General features: G+C 41.4%; 1 protein-coding gene across 1 annotated transcript in view; it reads left to right on the forward strand.

The window, feature by feature from the left end:
• LOC116729177 (serine/threonine-protein kinase WNK1-like) overlaps nt 1-20,381 on the forward strand; it is a 29,017-nt gene extending 8,636 nt beyond the window's left edge. Inside the window, 29 exon segments of the mRNA XM_032577550.1 lie at nt 1,421-1,593; nt 1,921-2,141; nt 3,733-3,890; nt 4,716-4,804; nt 4,906-5,125; nt 5,372-5,473; nt 6,822-7,209; nt 7,302-7,447; nt 8,337-8,408; nt 8,749-8,784; nt 9,310-9,369; nt 11,071-11,147; nt 11,412-11,574; nt 11,661-11,777; nt 11,936-12,049; nt 12,126-12,171; nt 12,904-13,047; nt 13,124-13,242; nt 13,244-13,564; nt 13,566-13,982; nt 14,073-14,147; nt 14,468-14,581; nt 14,666-14,963; nt 16,031-16,202; nt 16,287-16,471; nt 16,554-16,618; nt 16,620-16,692; nt 16,769-16,980; nt 17,936-20,381. Of these exon segments, the coding sequence (XP_032433441.1) occupies nt 1,421-1,593; nt 1,921-2,141; nt 3,733-3,890; nt 4,716-4,804; nt 4,906-5,125; nt 5,372-5,473; nt 6,822-7,209; nt 7,302-7,447; nt 8,337-8,408; nt 8,749-8,784; nt 9,310-9,369; nt 11,071-11,147; nt 11,412-11,574; nt 11,661-11,777; nt 11,936-12,049; nt 12,126-12,171; nt 12,904-13,047; nt 13,124-13,242; nt 13,244-13,564; nt 13,566-13,982; nt 14,073-14,147; nt 14,468-14,581; nt 14,666-14,963; nt 16,031-16,202; nt 16,287-16,471; nt 16,554-16,618; nt 16,620-16,692; nt 16,769-16,980; nt 17,936-18,322 (4,764 nt within the window). The 3' untranslated portion in view covers nt 18,323-20,381.
• Nucleotide 20,382: the final 1 nt, after the last annotated feature.

Consider the following 20,382-nt stretch of genomic DNA (forward strand, 5'->3'; position numbering starts at 1 on the left):
CAGATAATCCAGATTATCTCATGAAGAGTCAATGGCAAGATTATTTACCCGACTTTCTGACTCCACTTTCAGCAAGTTGAAGGTGAAGACTTTGAAGTTTTTAGGCAGGATGTAATAGTTTGAACTGTTGCTTAGAAGAAATTTGGTTATTTACAGATTTGGTCTTTGTAACTGGGGATTTATTAGTGCAATTATTATTATGTGATCTCAGATTTGTGATCAATATCCTTTCTGTTGGTTTTGTGCACAACCTTGGAGCTTTGAGAATGACAGGGTGTGCTGCTGTAGATATTTTGCATATTTGCTTTGACATGGTGAGCAGAGGAGAAGGGGGACCCATGGCCCCACTAGATAAATAGATACAAAGTAGGTCAGTTGGTCTAGTTGCCTGATGTCTCACTCACTGTTTCCTGGTGTTTCTTTGACTAGCTCATTCATTTTCCCAACTCGGCTTCCCAATTGTTCTTTGACATTAAACCTCAGACATCTCCACAGTGAAAGCTGTGATGTAAGTTTATTTATTGTATGGGCAAAGTAATGTTTTGTAATGTCAAAGTCTTCTTTTCTTTAATAGTCAAACATTCATTTTGCTCTTCCAGACGGATTGAATAGGCTGGCAGCTTGGCTTAAGGCCAGGTGTCCGGGGACTTGAGGTCTTTGGCTGCTGGGTTTCTCACGACTTGTTCAACTACAGCGGGTTTACTGCTCTCTAGTCATGCATAATCTAAATGTGGGTCATGCTAGAAATTGCTCCTGAAACTTGATAGAGGTTGTTTCACGTGCTTAAAATTTTTGGGGTTAATGGGCAGAACATCAAAGACTTCTAGTACTTATGCTTTAAGCTGTTAATTGATTTTGAATATATGTTTTGCATATTAAAGAAATGCATTTTACCATAATATAAGTAAGTGCAGCTACTCATGAAATACAAAAGCTAAAATCTTAACATAGGCTGATTTTGTATCTAATTTTATGATTTTATTTCATTTTGATTTGAACTTATCTTCTGTTTTTGATTATTTTTCATCAATATAGATGCATAAAGCAACTTTTTTCTCAGCGCTTAGCAGCTTTTTTTTTTTTTTTTTTTTTAAATCTAAATCCATCATTGCACTTCTAATTTGGTTTGCATGAATTCAAGGGTAAACCTCAACACATTCTTTGTGTTTCACAGCCTTGCCAGAGAAAACAGAAATGCATTCCTCTGACCACAGCTGCACACAATTACATTTTTGGTTCATGAAGACACTATATCCTGTGTCCAACCTTTTCAAAAAGAAGTTTCACAGTATTTAGGAAAATTGAATTAATGGCGTTTATATGGTGAACATCACTGTAACTTCATACATGTACAGTCATGAATTGTTGTGGTGCTGAGGTTATGAAATGTTAAAATGTTTCCTTTTGGTTTTGTTTGTAGGACCGTAAGCTGTCGAAGACAGAGCGGCAGCGCTTTAAGGAGGAAGCGGGGATGTTAAAGGGACTACAACATCCCAACATTGTTCGCTTTTATGACTCCTGGGAGGGACCTTCCAAAGGAAAGAAGTGCATTGTTCTGGTTACAGAACTGATGACCTCTGGTACACTCAAAACGTGAGTCTCACAACCGATAGACCTAAAAATGTGAAATCAATAGAACTCATTTTTTTAAAAAATGTTTTGCCTTAACTCATTGTAAAAATTAGATTTTGGGTCAAAGTTTCTATTTCTGTAGCACACGGAAATACAAAAAAAAAAAGAACAAAACGTCAGGTATGACTAATTCCTACGTTGTTTTAAGTACAAATCAAAATGTACTCGATGTACATCTGCGGCATTATCTTCTTTTACTGAGAAGTACAAAGAAGAGTACAGCTCCCATCATTCGTTGCTCAGTGCATCTAACAGGCTTTGTAGAAATAATGATTTGTTCTCTCGCAGATATCTGAAGCGGTTCAAGGTGATGAAAATCAAAGTGCTGCGCAGCTGGTGTCGACAAATCCTCAAAGGACTCCACTTCCTTCACACTCGGGCTCCGCCGATCATCCACAGAGACCTCAAATGTGACAACATCTTCATCACGGGCCCAACAGGATCTGTTAAGATTGGAGACCTGGGACTGGCCACCCTGAAGCGCGCATCCTTCGCCAAGAGTGTTATAGGTATGAACTCAGAATCACTTCAGCCTCCTTATCCCTGTGGGACAGTGTCTTTCTCTGAAGTTTTGAACACTTTGTCTTTATGAAATTGCTATTTTTCTGACAATGTGGTTTAAAAACAGACCACAGTGTTTCAGCTGTCTCTCAAACAAACCACAGCTCAAATGGAGGCCAAATATGGCGGCAGATTTGCACATAGCTTTTCCTCCTCGCAGACTCATATTTGATCGATGTACAGAGCATTTCTGTTCTATGTCTGTTAAAAAAAAAGTCTTTTTTCCAGGCATCTACTGACTGTAAGTAGCGCCTAATGTTTCTCCTACTTTTAACTATTAATATTAAATATAACAGTAGTTGTCATGCCTTCTTTCAGGCTTTAGGTATTTGTGTCTTAGACTGGTCTTTGTCCTGTGGTTTGGAAATATGTGGTCTGTTTGCCAGTTGTACATATATTGTTTAACATCTCTTTCTATGGGTTTGCTTCAACAGGTTTTGTTTTATTTCCCCCACCTAGTTTTTGTCTCTTGCTATCTATAAAATTATTGCAGGACCGCAGAGAGTTTTTGCTCCATCTTTCTGTCCAGGGAGCTCTCTGCACTTTGCCTCTGTCGGCATTTTTTCTTTTTTTTCCCTCCCCCCTACCTATTCATTTATTTTATTTTATTTTATTTTCACATTCTTGAGTATGCTTTTAAAATGTAGGCTCTAGCCTCAGCTGTGCCCCATTCTGCTGTTTGGAATGAATAGGGTACTGCTGGTCATTGAGTAAGTATCTTTTATGGGCCTGGTAAGTCTTAATAGTGTGCTGTATATGCATCAATATCAAAACCAATTACAATCAAATACCTAAATGAGTTTTTCTGTGTCAGACCTGAGACTGAAGCTAAAATAACGAGTTTAGTGAGGCTGGTGGGCAGGACACACTGTTCAGCTCTGTAAATAGCTATGGGATGTGTTTTTGTCGGCCTTCACTGTAACACCTTCCTCCTGCAGGTCAGGATGATGTGGTAGGTCAGACTTTGAGAGGTGAGTGTACTGCAATGAGTAAAGTTAACACTGTTTTTTGTGGATAAGGTTTTGACAAAAGTTACTTCCATAGCTAGTTTTATTTCTTTTACAGAGCAAATTGGCACGATCTTGAGTACCTTTAATTTCACTGCAGTTGTTGGAAGCAATTTTCTTAAATGAGAGCTAATTATTGAGCACTGTGAATATGAATTCCTGCCAAAAAAGTGTGTCCTGCACACTAGCTACTTCAGTCCCACACATATATACATATATGTCCCATCATGTCGAGGTCTTACACAGACAAACACGTGCAATCCTCTCTACAGTCTAACTGAGCTCGGCTTCCCCCTCCTTTTTTGTTTTCTCTCTTTTTTTTTACTTTCCTTCCCCCTTTTTTATTTCTCTCCTCCAACTTTCACCTCACAGATTCTACACCAGGAGATGTCAGCGGGCCCATCATTCTTCTCATCCTCCTCTTCCTCAACCCCGTCCAATGGGTTAGAGGAGCAGAGGAGCAATGGGTTATGAGAAGCCCACACAGTCAGTAAGGGAGTTCGAGAGTTCTGAATAGTTGTTTTGATTTAAGGTACCCCTGAGTTCATGGCGCCTGAGATGTATGAGGAGAAGTACGACGAGTCAGTGGATGTTTATGCCTTTGGAATGTGCATGTTGGAGATGGCCACCTCCGAGTACCCGTACTCAGAGTGCCAGAACGCTGCACAGATCTACCGCAGAGTCACCAGCGTAAGTCGTTTTGTCAGCACTACATATCACGTCTCTACCATGCCTTCACCTCCTCCTCTGTGCCACGAAGACTTGTGTCTCTGGAGTAATTCTGAATTCCCACCTATGCATTTTTGAATTCATTTTCTGTTTCTATTGACCGGTATCTTCCAAGAAGGAAATTAGGTTTTTTTTTCCCAGCACCAGAAAACCCCTTCCTCTTACATCATCCTGTTTTGCTTTCTGTTTTCTGTTGATATATCTTCTTTAGATTTACTATAATAAACCTAAAGTTATGAGGTGAGACATTGAAGGTTATTAGATGATTCACAAAGAAGCCGTTCTGTTTATCTACAAGATAAAATTAGTAATCGAATCCTTTCCTGAACAGAAGAAGCTACATCGGAGAACTGCATAGTTTTAGTCTTATTCATGCAGGTTGTGTTGGCAAACTGCTGGAACGCAATGTAAGTTATGAGTCATTCATATTTCTCGCATAAGGAGGTTAAACCTGTTGCTTTCATTTTTTTTTACATTTTTTTACTGTACTCTCTTTTTTCACGTCTCATCAGCCATCTCTATCTGTGCCCCCTCCGTTTCCACCACTTGATATTCTTTTGTCTCCGCCCTACTCTAAATGTCTTCTGGGTAATTCTGCTTTATTTGGATGCTAAACCTTTAATGTTGAAAGTAATAGGCTAGATGTTTTTTTCCACTTTCTCAACCCCAATACAAAAATTCAAATAAATGTTTTTGTGGTTTCAATACAGAGATACAGAAATTTATTTAGACTTGAAAAATTCCAGTAGAAAGTGGTTTTCATTTAGAGTTCTGTGTTTTCTGTAGGGGGTGAAACCGGGCAGCTTCGACAAGGTGGCCATTCCTGAGGTTAAGGAAATCATTGAGGGTTGCATACGTCAGAACAAAGATGAGAGGTCTCGAACTTTAGAAAATCCCCATATTTATGCTAGATGTCTTTCTTCTTTTTTCTAAAGCTTTAGGGTTTTCATTTACTCACTGGTTTTTGTCCATTTAGGTACTCCATCAAAGATCTCCTAAACCATGCCTTCTTCCAAGAGGATACTGGCGTACGTGTGGAGTTGGCTGAAGAGGATGATGGGGAGATGGAGGCAATCAAGCTGTGGCTGAGAATTGAGGATATAAAGAAACTGAAGGGGAAGTACAAAGACAACGAAGCTATAGAGTTTTCTTTTGACCTCAACAAAGATGTCCCAGAAGATGTGGCTCAGGAAATGGTAAATTGAACGTATTTTAATGCTCTGAATAGCCTTTTTCCACGCCTTTCCTTTCAAGGCCGGGCTGTCTTTGTTGCTCGCTAGTTTCCATTGTGCCTCTGTGTGTAAAGGCAACATCGCAAATACATGACTGCAATTAAAGACAATGGCATCTTGCACTGATATGTCAGGTTCTGTGTGTGGAAATGCTGCAGATTGAGAATCTGTTTTGATTTCTGATTTAAATATCTCATCTTTCTGCTGCAGGTTGAATCTGGTTATGTTTGTGAAGGGGACCATAAGACCATTGCAAAGGCCATAAAGGACAGGGTGTCTCTAATCTCTCGCAAGAGGGCACAGAGGCAGCAGGTGTGTCCCAAGCTTGTGATGTTTTTTATTTCTTTTAAGCACATTCTTGAATTCTTGAAGCAAGCTCAGAATTAAAGTACACTACCTAGGAAAAGTACTCACACCTCTTTAACATTACCACATTTTGTCACATTATAACCACTAACTTCAATGTATTTTGAGATTTTATCTAATACACCAACTCAAACCAGCACATATTGTGAAGTGAAAAGAAAAGGAATACATGGCTTTCATTTATTTCTTTATTTACAAATAATCTGAAATCTGATGCCTCCAAATCAAATCCAGTTCCACCAGTTGCCTTGAGATTTGACCTAATTAGCAAAGAGAGTAAACAAACGACATTAAGAAGACTAAGTAACCTGTCAGGCAGGGATAAAATAGTTTAAAGGAGGATTTGGTAATAAAACAGTAGTCCTGTCTTGGAACATCTTATTGAGCTCTGTTCAGACCGTCATCTAAAAACAGAGTATAGAACGACAACAAACCCACAAAGACCTCTAAGTTGAGGCCAGGCTAGGAGAGAATTAATTAAAATAATCTCCCAATAACTAGTTGTAACATACGAGGAGCTGCAGAGATTCACAGCTCAGGTGGAAAAATCTGTTGATGCTTCATTAATCTGGTAAAAAGAAAAAAGCCACAAGAAACCTTGTTTGCAGTCTTCCAAACGCCATGTAGGACATGGCAACCAGAGGAATAGATTGGGAATAGATTAAACTTTTTTAGCCTTCATTCTACACACTCTGTGTAGCAGAACACTAACTGTGCACTTACTGTGTGAATACACTATCTCAACCGTAAAGTGTTGTGGTGGCAGCATGATGATTTGGGAATGCTTGTTGCCAGAACAACAAAGCCGACCCAAATTTATGGGAATGGAGCTACACACAGGTCAGTGCTAAAACAAAACCTGTTAATCATTGCAAAACAAGCAGAGCTTCACCTTCCATCAGCAAAATGTTCAGTTGGAGCACCATCAATGCATGAAAGTATTACAGTACAAGAGTCCAGACCTAATCTGTTTAAGAAATCAGGGCAAGATTAAAAATTCACGTTTAAAGATGCTTTACAATGAAGCTGAGCTTTCAGCTTTCAGGAATGCTTTAAAAAAAGTGGGTTAAAATCTCTCTATAATTATGTGCTATTGTGCATTAGTCACAAGTAATCAAAATAATAAAATGCATTGAAGTGTGTGGTTACAATGAACAAAATGCTAAAAAATGTTTATGGTGTATTTTCATAAGGGAGTAAATGTGCAACTTGTTCTTGCTTCCATCAGCGTGAAGGGAGTTTTTTTTTTTTTTTAAATGAATATTCACTCAGTAATTGATGAATTTTCCTAAAGGTCCGAGAAGATCAGGAGAAGAAACGGCTTGAAGAGGAAGTGCAGAGCCACTCTTTGCCGCCACAACAGCAAGTAAGCCAGCAGTCGGGTCTGGAGGTGTCTCAGTCACAGCCGGTGCCGCAGCCTGCAGCCTACGTTGCACCCCAACCTACCCAGCACAGCACACAGATTAGCGGCCAACCAGCATCACAGCAGAGTATTCAGAGCTCAAGCTACAGTACTGCTCAGTCGACTAATGTCACCGGGATGTCACAGGGGCTTCCCCAGCCAGTTTATGTTCCTCAGTCGAGTGGACAAGTCCAAGTTTCCATTCAGGGACAGAGTGTCAGTGGCATCCAGCCAGAGTCTGAAGAGTCTGAGTCGGACCAACATCTACAACAGACTGGAGGATGGTACAATTACTCAATCTGAGAGACCATAATAATTAGATATTTAAAGGTTTGTGATTACCAACCAATTCACCTTTTGTCTCTTGTCCAGCTCGGGACCTGTCGGACAGATTACCTGGTTCCTCCGCCCTTCCTGAGGCCCTGCCTCCTCAGCCTAACTTACCCTACACTTCTCCAAATCAGCATCTTCAGCCGCAAGCGTCATGTTCACAGATGCAAAATGATTCGATGTCAACGGTGAGAAAATACAAGAAAGATTCTCCTACTTAAACACTCGCTTTATCTATAGAAGAGTTTGAGGCACATCTTCGTTTTTGTGTCTGTAGGACCTGTTGGCAAATGCTATTCACAAAAATTTTACAGGTTTAATAAATCTCTTTTAGAAAAGAAAGCTCCTTAGTCTGAGGCATGACCAAATATACTGGTCATGATTTTCTGAATATAGATAAGAAATGAGACAAATGAGGCATATTTTGTTTTGAGCTCAAACTAAAGTGGAGCTAAAGAAGACAGGCATAGCTCAAGGTGAAAATGAGTGTGTCGTGGAAGCAAACTATTTCCAAGCACTGTTCAGGTAAAATCACTCAATCAGGTTTATTCATGAATTGTGCACAACTCAGAGAGCTCACAGGACAGTCAATAATGAAGCAAGTCTGAAACGGAAAGCTCTGCCAGGCAGAGCCAACACATGAGTTTTGTACAAAGGGATAAGGGATCCAAAGCATGGGAATCAGACTGCTTCCCATGCAGCTGGGGAAAAACAACGTCCAACCTTGTGCATGTAACCCAAACAGCTTTAACTTGGTGGGAATATACAGAACTTAGAATAAACATATAGCAATACAACTAGCAGGTGTGACCTAATTGTAATTTTTCCACATCAAGTGTCAGACTATTGTCCCCCCCAGTAACCTAAATGAAAATACGAAAATGTGCGTTTTGCCCCTTCTGCTTGCATTGTTGTGTCTTAAAGCACTGAAAGAGTTATTAATATATCAGCAACGTTTTTTTGCAGTATCTTTTAATATACTGTTTTAATATGTTGTTTTAACTGACTATCTTTTACAAAAATAGTCAGTTAGCTGTAATCTGCATCCAGTACTCATGGTATCTTTTTCCACCCCAGGTGCAAGCCGGTCAGCCTGAAGTGGTTCCTGGTACGCCCACCAACTCGTCAGCTTCAGTGACGCCTCCACAGGTATAACTTCGGATATCACATCATTATGACTTTGAAGAGTAATTGTGAAATCTGAAACCGTTTTTTCACAGAGTTTTTGCTTTGGTCAGATCTATTGTTTATAGAATAATAGCTTGGAGACATTTTCTGGACACACCCTCTTTCTCTGAACTCAGCCTTTCAGAGTAAAAGCTCATTTGTTTAGGTGGTTGTCGATTTACAAAATCCACATTCCCTGCTTGAGGTGCTGGTTTAGGCAGCAGGATCATAACTTTCCTGTCCGGTTTCTCTCTCCCTCCATTAACTTGACTTCTGTCTTCAGTCTGCCACTCTTACCTTGTGCTTTTGTTTTTTTTTATAGTACGGAGTTTACTACCAACCATCGCCTCCCCCTCAGGTAGATAAAATGTACCTTTGTCCTGCTACAGCCTTTTAATACGTCCTCAGTCTAAGGAGTAACATGTTCAGGGAAACTAAAGGAACACGTTCGTACTAATCTGTAGACTCCTGTAACTGTCCACTGTAGTAGTTGTAGCGGTACAAAGTGTTTTCTAGTTTAAAGAAATAATAATAATAAAAAAACTGCACATAAGATGCTTTGTTTTTTCGCTTAGCAACCCCATGATCCTAGTGTCGGATAGATGAATTGTGTAGCAATGTTATCCAGCAGGTAAGTGCATGTGACTTTAGAAGAGCGCAGAGGAAATCTCTGACAGATGTACTGTAGATTAGTGAGCAACCAGGCCTTCACAAGGTGCCCTAAATACCTGTATTGCTGCATTCTTCCAGGTTGTCTTTTAATGGCTCTCCTGTCCAGATGTCTTTTATTGTTCCTGGTCTTCGATGTATATTTCCTTTAATATGTTTATATTCTCTCTCAACAAGCTCTGATGCCCCTGTCTCCTGTTATGTTTCTTTCCAGCCACAGTTGGAGAGCAGCAGCACACTGGCCCAAACTCCGAGTGGAGCTCAGCAGCCGCAGGTGACACACAAACCTCTCCTGCTAATGCTTTACTGTGCATTTTAAATCTCGCTTTAACCTGTTTTTAAAATGTATATATATGAGCCAGCCATATTATAGTCATTAGTAAACTAACATACATAAATAATGAGTGAAATTAATGTTTTGATTTTGGTCTCAAACATTAAAAAGTTTCCTCTTGTATGCAGGGAATACAGCACACATTTGGCTGCAGTATATACATTTTATTCAGACTTCCTTCTGGTTTGCTTGACAGTGACTGCATGAGCGTTTTTCTGTCTACTTTTGAGTGGATTGTTTAAAGTTTCTGTCTGTTTTCCATGAACACACAACTCTTACTGTGTTTGTTCCATTGCTTTCTTCCACTCTTTCCTTCTGCATGCTGCTTATTCTTGCATGGCTTTTAGCCTTGGGGGAATGATCCAAGTCCTCCTATCATGTCTCCACCAATCAACGCAGAGCACCTATACTTCCTCTATCAGGCCTCATGCCTCTCTGTTCTGCAGGTACTTCTCAGAGCACTAAACAAACTTGTGTGGGTGGTTGAATTTGCTGTCAAACATTTCTTATACTTCTCCTTGGCATGGCTCCAGACTATGTATTCATTCCTGGGGCAAAAATACCTCTACCACGGGGCTTATTATACATTTATAGGAATAGTTTTCGTTGTATTACCTTATTAGTCTATTAAATATGTTCCTAGTCGTGCATGGTTTTATCTGGATTTAAACCAACACAAACCAATAAAATCTGCAGATAGTTCTATCAGTTAGTGTTAAATTTGACCTAAAAGGCTGGGGCTTGAAATTATACTTTAAACTGATTAATGTGGAATCTGTATTTATTCTATCATTAATTGTGTTAAGAGTAATACAACTAATATGCTTGCAACTAATATAAAAAAATAAAAGTGTGGAACAAAATGAAAGTAACCTACAGGTGGAAATGGTTTCCATCTAAGCTCAGCAGAGACGAAGACAGATTCAGAGGGAAATGAAAATTGTTGCACAGCAGTAATTGGTTTCTGGAATGGGCTTGCTATTACTGTATCCACTTATTTTTCATTCTTTAACATAGCGCCATCTGGTGGATGACGTGGATAAAGATATTTCTATACTAGATTTAAAAAATTGGATCATAATCATTATGGAAACTGTAGAACTGAGGTGTCGTAATTGTATTTATATTGAGGGGAGATTAGAGATAGAAGTGTCTTTTAAAAACCCTACAATTATGAAACTCCATAAAATGTGCTTTAATCATAATGAGACTTAAAATAAAATTTTGTTTGATGAAATCTAAAATTGTAAAAAGTAATTCAAGAAAAGGATATTTAGTAAGTAGAATTATATTTCTATAACACTTTATTGAAGTTGAAAATCAAAAAGTGCTTTAAAGTAAAACAAGTAGAAATGGATTCTAATTAAAACCATCATTTCATATTAATGGAAGTAAATAAAACATATTTATGATTTGTCAAACCAATAAATACCAAACAGAGAAATATGGATGAAAGTAATAATTACTGTAGTTCATCTAATGTTCTCGTTCAAAGATAATTTATTAGATTTTTTTTGTTTAGAAATACTAAGCTGTGCTGTTTTTAAGTGATCTGAAAGGTTCATTGGTAAGATTTCTGGTCATCGTTACCAATATAATAGTTAAGATTTAGTCATGAGTTTGTTTAAATGTGTGTTTTAGGGTTCTGTGAGTCTTCCTCTCTCAACACCAGTAGAACAACCTGCGAGTTCTTCTTTAGTGCCGCCATCTGGCGACAGGTATGATGTTGTTTTTCTTCTTCTTGCATTTATACTCTAATTTATGTTTGTAAACCACAAAAACTGATAGTTTGCTTGAGAATGTTGGGTTATTTTGGTCATCTTTTTCACTTTTTGCTTCGTAAGAGCATCAACAAATGTTCAAAATATGATTGAATATAAATGCTATCACTTTTAATTTGCACTGTCACCAATACATGCCACAAAATATCCAAGTATCTGGGAGTCTGCTCATCATCTTTTGGCTGAACTTGTCTCCTCCAGCTGCCTGTCAGACGCAGCTTCAGGTCTAAGTGACGGTAACGATGGCGGTTCTACGTCTGGGGGTCGCCATGAGGGCCGCACCATGAAGCGTCATCAGAGGCGATCCGTCCGCAGCCGCTCTCGCCATGAGAAGACCTCAAAGGCCAAGCTAAATGTTCTCAGTGTATGCAGTTATCCTGCCAGTATTGAGTTCTTTCTGCTCCTGCAGTTTATTTGTCACCAATCAGTTTTATCTGAAATCTGATGCAGATTTCTAATGTGGGAGATCGAGTCGCAGAGTGCCAACTGGAAACTCACAACAGGAAGATGGTTACCTTCAGATTTGATCTAGATGGGGATAACCCTGAGGAAATTGCACACATAATGGTAAAGTTGATTTACTAGTAAATGCCATTTATGTTAAGCCATTTACCGTTCACTGAGCATGCAGTTTTGATGATTTTGTTTTTTCCAACCTCTGTAAGGCACTTTTTAAAAGAACTGTGCGATCTGACAGAGTCTAAATATGTCTCCTTTTCATTTAGGTTGAAAGTGAGTTCATCTTGGAGAGTGAGCGCGAGTCGTTCATCGAGCAGGTCCGGGAGGTCATAGAAATGGCTGACGAGAAGGGAGAGAGCCTTAAAGATGGCTTCCCACAGGTGCGTCTTTATTAGAGAGATTTCACTCCTGCTTGCTAAACCTGAGGATGTTTCTCAATACATTGCCTCTTTGCAGATGAGCCATCAACAAAAACCTGAGCTGACTGTTCCCATGGTACCAGGTAAACGGATAAAATTAGTTTACCTGTGTGTTTAATTTTCACACAGTTTTATCCTTGTAGGAACAAAAGTATCTGCCTGACATGAACATGTATAAAATCATGCAAAAGGCATTTAATCTCTAAATGCCTTTTGCATTTAGAGGTTAGTTTAATTCTGGAGCACAGTGATAAATGTAATGTAGGTCATCGTCCCCTTCATCCCTCGTCCACGTTTTTTTTTTATTGAAATTTTATAATTCAAACAATTACATTTGTTTACAAAAAGGTACTTAAGCTTAGTACAGTATCTTTAAATTGTGATCTAAATTTAGTGACCACTGATTCATAAACATGTAGCACATCCGCTATACAAGCAGCAGAATTGAGTCCACATGTTTTTTTTGTTTGTTTTTTTGTTTAATCAGTGTTTGATTTTTACTAAAATTCTAACCAGCAACTATTCTGAATTCCTTCAGACTTCTCCACTTTTTGACTCCGTTTGTTGTACTTTTATTGACTGACTGATGGATGAAGCTTGTTTCAGCATAATGGCTACAAACCTCTGACTTTCTCCACACGGACAGGCTGTAGATTTTGATGGACACACAGCTTTACTGATAGACCTGGTGTAGCGTTTTCATTCTGCCTGCATTGACCTGAAATGAGATGGGACATTGTAAAAAGCTGAGACTGCATGTGTAGAAACTAAAAATCTTGGCACACACTGATTTGATGCACCATGTTTTTCATTAGGCATCTCCCCCAGCACCACCACTCAGGTGGTTCATTCAACAGGACGGAGGTTCATAGTGAGCCCGGTCCCAGAGTCGCGTCTGAAAGATCAGTTCTTTGGAGCTCCATCTGCTAATTCATCTGTCGGAGACGAATTTTCCTCTGGTAAGAACACTTGTTTTGTCCGCTGTTTAATGCCAGCTTATAATTTCAGGTATTAAGGTTTCACTTTGTTCCGCAGTTCCTTTGGGCCTGTCGCTGTCTGCTCCATCTGGAGTTCTTCAGCACGCGTTCAGTCAACTCAAACAGGCTCGATTGGACAGAAGCAGCACCCTCGACTCGGCTCCAACCGATAAAGAGTTCGGCCCCTGCTCCGTCCTTCGATGTCGCTAACAAAACCCAGTCCCCTCCTGAAGCTGCGGCTCCCACCGCCACCGTTCCTGTCACGTCAGCGTCTTCACCTCCTCACTCAACAGGAAGAGTGTCGCCGTTGCCAACACCCATTCCATCCCAGACTGTGAACAACGACTCGAGTCCATCGCCGCAGTCTTCCCATGAAACGGCTCACTCACAGCATCCGCCATCGACCAGCATCCCGACTTCGTCCTCGACCGTTTCTCCTCCATCCACCCAGACGTCCATACCTGCGGTACCCGGGTCACAGCCAGGCAATATGGCAGCCAGGCGGTCCATCCGCCCCAGTTTCAGAGCGGCAGGCCTTTAATAGTGCCGTTACATCCATCCATTCTCAGCACCCGACTGCCACGACGGTACCCGGCCAGAACCAGGCCCAGCCACACCCAACGGAGCCTGAGGGAGCCGAGGTCCAGTCTAAGACGGTCGGCAGGGATGACATCCTAACCCTCGATATGAAGCTCCGTTCGCTCTTCAAGGACCAGCTCTCCGCCTCCTCGGTGTCGGTGGATCACGGTTCAGGCACAGGGACTTCCTCTCCTCCCACCGGAACTTCCTCTCCTCCTCCTGGAGCCGCCCTGGTTCCTCCGTCGAACCTTCCCCTCACTTCAGGCGTACAAAGTGTTCAGGGCTCGACCACACCAGGGGGGTCGGCTCAGCCCCCTCCATCAAAGCTCCGGGCTCAGGTCTGTGAATAATTCAGCTCTCAGAAATAAATCCATAGCTATCTTTACTGATGCAGTGATTCTTGACCAGATTCCTTTTTACCATTTTAGACTTTACCTACTGATCTTGAGCAAGCTGCTACACCTCCATCTGAGCCTGTACACCCGTTTCCTGGACCAAACCAGGTGCGTTTCTCTGCCGTATCACCACTAGATGCAGAAATCAGATTCTCCTTACCTAATCGGTCCCATGTTAGAAAATTATTTTACACTGGTTGATTTTCCGATGATATTCTGGTAAAAAAAACCCACCTGTCTAATCTGCGTCCAGATAAAGCTTAGTTTAATGTTTTAACCGCTAGTTAGTTCTCTTTAGTAGATTATTAAAAGAATTGGCTTTGTTTAATCAGGATTTATTTTATCTTTATAATTTGTTGTGGTGAACCTGACTTCACATCTGGGTCTGTTTTTATTGTCTGTTATTTTCTCTGTGTGTGAACCAGCAGTCACTGCAAGGGAATTTAGATACTCAGATAATGAGAGCTCCAAGTCCTGAAAATGCTCAGGGAGGCGACGACGTCCAGCCTCCAGAGAGAGGTTTCACTCTGGGACGCTTTAAAGTGAGTCTCATTAAATTCAAGATTCAAAGTTTAACGTTAAACGGCTGAACGTTTACAAACCTCACGGTTCATCTTGTTATGTAGGTCTCTGTCGCAGCCGACGATGCTCCGGATCCGTCCACCATTGTGTCTTCTTCATCCCTCACACCATCCTCTATTTCCTCGTCGTCCTCGTCATCCTCGGCACCTTCAAGCCCAGATAACACACTCCACCAGTCGTCCCCTCTGCCTAAAGGGCCCAGTGAAGCCGACGGAGTCTCAACGATCTCTAATGACTCTGCCATTCAGAGCACCAACGTTGGACGCTTCCAGGTGACCAAAAGCAGCGAAGCCTCGTCTGAAACAAGTGCTGCCTCTAAAGTGGGACGATTTTTAGTCACAGGTAAGTGGGAGGTTTGAAACAAATGTTGAAAAATGTTATATAAAAGTGGTATGCTAAAGTTCCCTTGCTTGTTTTTTGGGGTTTGACCCAGTTTACGACAACCAGTAAGAACTGGATGCATTAATTATAAATGAATTATGGATATTATCTTACCTACATAGTGTCAGAATTATACATTCAGGCTCAAATAAATGCATACACTCCACTAATCTTTTGGAAAATGTCTTTTAGCTGCAGAGAAAATATGTGCTGTTTGTAGCCTTCATCAACGTTGTGACAGAATTCTGGCTGAATATTTGACCGCTCTTTTATCTAAACATAGTTGATGGATTTAGATCCAGAAGTTTAATGTTAGTCCCTTCAAAAAGGCCGATGTTGGTGTATCTAGCTGTTGATTTAAGGTGAATCATATCATTACTCCTTCCTGTTTGAGCAGTGAACCAGTGGAAGTGAAATGGGCCCGTGGCATGATTCCACTTCCACTGTGCTTGACAGTTGGTACCGTGTTGAAGCAAACATTTTCTCATCAAATCCACAACCTGTAGGTCACGTCTCGCGCTGCACAGCTATATGCAATCCAAGCATTTGCCGTTTGCCCTCACTCATTAATTAAGACATAAACATTTAATAATTACAGTTTAAATGTATTAATTCTTACAAACAATTACCTTGGCAAAAAGCTGCTAAAGGCTGCCTTCATTTTGAAAAACGACCAAGTCTAACATCTCCCATTTTAGAAATATGAATAGGCGTTGATGCTCTAGGAAACATAGCAGACGGAGATTAAAACCATGGCAACATTGAATGACCCAATAAATGAGAATGTTCAACTTACATCCCGGCTGAGATAAAAGCTCTTCATAAACGTCTCTAGTCTTTAGGATGTTAGTTGAAGTCTAGTCTGAAGGATTTGTTTTGTTGTTTTTTTCAGACCTGTTGGTGTCTGATTGTTATGACGTTGTGATGTTTCTGCTGAATCCATCAGTGTCCAGTGATGACAAATGTTTCTGTATCATGAGGTGAAACTTTATTTAAAGGAATGATATTTACTGTTTGATTTTCTGCAGTGACGCCAGCTCCAGTAGCAAACTCCAGCTCACAACATGGCAGCGGTTTGCCGAACGGACCGTCGTCCTCGACCTCTGACCCTCCAAACCCACAACTCCATGAAACCAGTGAGGGGGACTCTGAAACGGAGGACGAAGCCCTTCAGAAAGAAATCAGTCGCCTCAGAGAAAAGTGCGTCAAACATTTACTTACTGTTGAGATTTACCTCATGTAAGTTCAAAAAGATAACCTAATATCTTCTGTCTGCTCCTGCAGACACATGAAGGAGATTCAGCTCCTCCAGAGCCGTCAGAAAGAGGAAATAGAGGCACTGTACTCCAAAATGGGGAAATCTCCGCCTCCGTCTGTCGTCTCCCCTGCTGTGGCTCTGGGCGGAGGTCGGCGAAGACGCAAAAGTCACAGATCTCGCAGCAGCGGACAGCCCAGTCCCAGTCATTCAGGTCAGGACAGGCTGGCTGATCATCTCGGTTTTCCAATAAAACATGGCGCCTAAATGTTTAATCCTCGTGTTCTAACGCTCAGGTCAGAGTCATGGGTCGGAGTCGCCTCTGAAGCAGAGTTTACCGTCTGCAACAGGAGCTGCAGACTGGAGCCGTTAGCTCATCTGTACAACCACTCACATCGTCTCCATCGCTGCCAAGCCTCAGTAGTCCTTCCACTGGTACGCTTAATATCATCGACCAGGAACTGAAATGTTTCTCCAGTTTGCAGCTCATCCGTATGAAATATATGTGCAGGATCAAGTGGAACCAGCTCCTCCAATGGGTCGAGCCTCGGCCAGAACAACTCTAACTCTCTGTCCCAAATGGGTGGAGCGGCTCCGTCCGCATCTCAGACCCAGAAGACCAAGAGCACCTTTTCTGATGACATGCACCAGCTGGTGGATAACTTTGCCAGAGACGCTAAGAAAGGGCCTAAGACCGGATCCTCGGCAACTCTGGGACTGGATGTAAGCCTTCAGTTAAGGTTTTTATGGGATTATAAGCAGCTAATATCTTACATGCAGTAAACAAATCTCAGCTGAGATTAGTTGGTCCTGGAGGCTGAAGCTAATGGCTGGTTAGAGATCAGCTGAGGCCAAACTAGACTTCACCATCTTCAAACAGCTCCAGTTTTAAAAAAAATACAAAATAAACAATAAAAGGTCACAGCAGTTTGTTTGAATTATATTTCAGAAACATTGCAGCTGTTTCAGAAACATTGTAGCTGTTTTTATAATAGCATCAAGTGATCAACATGTTCTTATCTTAAAACATGTTTTCCACTGGAATTAGTGAATTGGTGGCATATTACCTACCCTCCATTTCCTGTGTAAGCAATTATTGGTTTCTTTGTAAATAAGCACCAAATCAAAATGTGACACTTTCACATAAACAGGTCAGACGCCTTAAGATGTTAGTTGTTTTTATATGCACAGATTTGATGTAACCTTTGACCCTCTCAGACTAGCTTCAACATTCTGGACCAGTTAACCAGCCAGTTAGCTTCCACCTGATCATTTGTACCAAACGATACATAAAAATACTTCTAACATCAACATGTGAAAAGCTCAGACCTTTGACATCAACACAGCATAGGTGTCAAAGGTCAGTTTAATTTTTGGATTAACTGATTAATAATTGGACAGTGAAAGGTGCGTAATAGGAGCTTTAGCAGAATTTGAAGCAGGATGAAGGTAAAACTGGATTTCAAAGATTTGCAAAGACTGGTTTTTATCTTAAATACACATTTTTTGTACACCAACACAGTTTTGGCTCAATTACTGCTCTGTTCTTTCAGCAGATTGTCTGTAGACTCCAGTTCATGATTAATCGACTACTGAATTAGTTGACAATTATTTAAGTATTTGCTTAGTTGTTTCAGCCCTAATTTCAACAAATCCTTCCCTTCTCGTTGCTACACAGATCATCCCTCCAGCGAATATGGGCCGTAAATTTTCAGCGCCTGGACAGCTGGGTCCGACCCATCACGCAACCTCCAACTGCACAACCACCACCAGCACCCACCTGCCCAACCCGGCCAATCCCGCGGCCCCTCTGGGGCAGAGGAAAGGCTCCCTGGGTCCAGTCAACCAGGGTTTCGGCTATGCTTCAGCCTCCTACAGTGCTTCTGCGTGGGCCGGACCCGCAGGCAGCTGCCAGGTCGGCATGCATACCCCCCCTCAGCCACTAAAGCAGTACCAGCCCCCCACTACGGTCTCAGTGTCCATGCACCCAGGCTACCACATGGGAACAGGTCAGACCAGCCAGGCCACGGTCAGCCACGCAGGGACCAGTCCAAGGCCTACGTAGCCCAGTCCAGGCCCTGCTCCAAGCTGAGACAAAGGGCCGTACAGAGCAGAGAGGTCAGAGGTCAGGCAGTCGTTGACCAAAGAACCACAGCCTCTCTTTGCATTTTGCTGGTTAGCTGGCTTTGTATTGTGCTTTTTTTTTTTGTTTGTTTATTTTATTTCATCTTTTTAACATTGTGTATTATTTCTGTTGAAGAGTTGACCGGTGTGGTTCGAGTCCTCTCAGGTAGATTTCAGTCTGTCTGACAACTGGTGGGAGAGTGCAATACACCTCCACAGCACAAAGCGCGTCATTCTTAGCCTTCCGGTAGCTGTGGAAGCAAGCTGTGACGGGTCAGGCGGCGGTGTCCGCAGAAGCACCGCACACCGAAGGCGTAACCAAAAGCAGCCACAGGTGTCTTGAAAGCAAGATGCTGCAACATCGTCATTCCTTTAGGAGGGACTGGGACGCTCATCCTTATTGATCTGGACTTTAGAACGAGCTGGGACTGAAGACGGTGGAGCCGGTCCACACAGGTGGTGGGAAGTGGAGTCGTTTGGCAAGTCGGGGAGGAGAGTGTGAGTGTACAGAAAGTGTGAAATAAGTGAAGTGACTCTGTAAGGTTAGAGGAAGGACTTGGTAAGTCAGGGAGGAGAAGTGATAGGGCTGCAGTATGGATAGATCCCAGAGACTACTGAGTAAAATGCAATAATGGTGAAGTAGATACAGTCCCTTATAACTGTGGCCTTAATCCCCAAACACATCTAAACATTGACCTTGTACATAGAGATCAGTCCACTGGATTCTGATTCTATATTTGACATATTCCCGTCTCTGTGAGAGTTTTGTGGTTTGAGTTTTCGATCATCCAGATTCACCTGTGAGAACATCGTCTTGGTGTTGATCACCACTAGTTTAACTGACAAGGCGGCGCTGCAGGAGTTAACCCCACCCAAACATCAAATCACTTTTTTGACTTCAGCCAAGTTATGAATTGCTGATAACACGCATATCGCATCCAAATTAACATTATTGGGATAGTATTTAAAGAAGTTTTTTGTTGTGTGGACAGGCGGTGCAAAGTACACAAATACATGGGTTTACTGCAAAGTCGTGTCCCACAAGATATGTGTACCCATAACATTTAACTGTGACCTCTCACATCCCAAAGTGTCTGGGTTTTTTTTTTTTTTTCTCTTTTTGCTTGTTTTCTGTGATCTGTTTTTGTAAGTGTATATTTAATACAACAGACAAACGTTCTTTATGGACCTGTATTCAGCCATCAGATTTTGATGTTGTTTCACTGTAATTATTATTAAAAGGTTGTTAAACAACATGTAAAGAAATATTAAAAAGTGCAATTGCAGGGTGGTTGCAGTTAATATCGTTCTCACCGTGCAGGAGTGAACCTGCTGTTTTATTAAGCTCTTCTATGACTGCCCTGCGCCCATTTTCTATTTTTTGTTGTCGTTTTTGTAAATATGCTCCAGTGAGGCTTTCACGTAATACTCCGTCACCACTCTTAATGCACATGCACTCTAAGCCGTAAACACGAGGAACACTTTAGTGCCTTGCATCCTCACTAATGATCGGTTCCAGATTCATCCAGCTCCTGCAGCTTAAACCAGTATGAAAAGTTAAAAGCCACTCGACACGGTCGGTTCAGAGCATGCAACGCTGAAACAGACACAGAACCAAGAGCACAGAGTCAAAATGTGCCGTTTCTTTTCTCTCTACATTTACGTTTGTGTTGGTTGTGTAATCAGCTGTGTATTTCTACTTGACTCGTGGGAACATGGATTTCTTTGTTTTGCTGACATTTTCTTTGTGAATTTATTACTAAACAACTTTATAGAAGCACGTGTTTTAAGTGGAGTGGGCTGTACAAAGGTTCAAAAGTCCTTCTGCTGACTCAGCTGCTGTCTCACCACCTCGCAGCAGTGCCATGCTGTTGTTGTGACTCTTTCGCCTGCTTGTAGATCGAATTGTTTAACTTCTCTAGAGAAAAAAATGACTTCCTGCAATGCAGAATATGCAATGTTTAAAGTTTTATAGGGAGCGAGGGGTGTTGGAAACATTTG

This window comes from Xiphophorus hellerii, chromosome 2, assembly GCF_003331165.1.
Source record: "Xiphophorus hellerii strain 12219 chromosome 2, Xiphophorus_hellerii-4.1, whole genome shotgun sequence".
Lineage (NCBI taxonomy): Eukaryota > Metazoa > Chordata > Actinopteri > Cyprinodontiformes > Poeciliidae > Xiphophorus > Xiphophorus hellerii.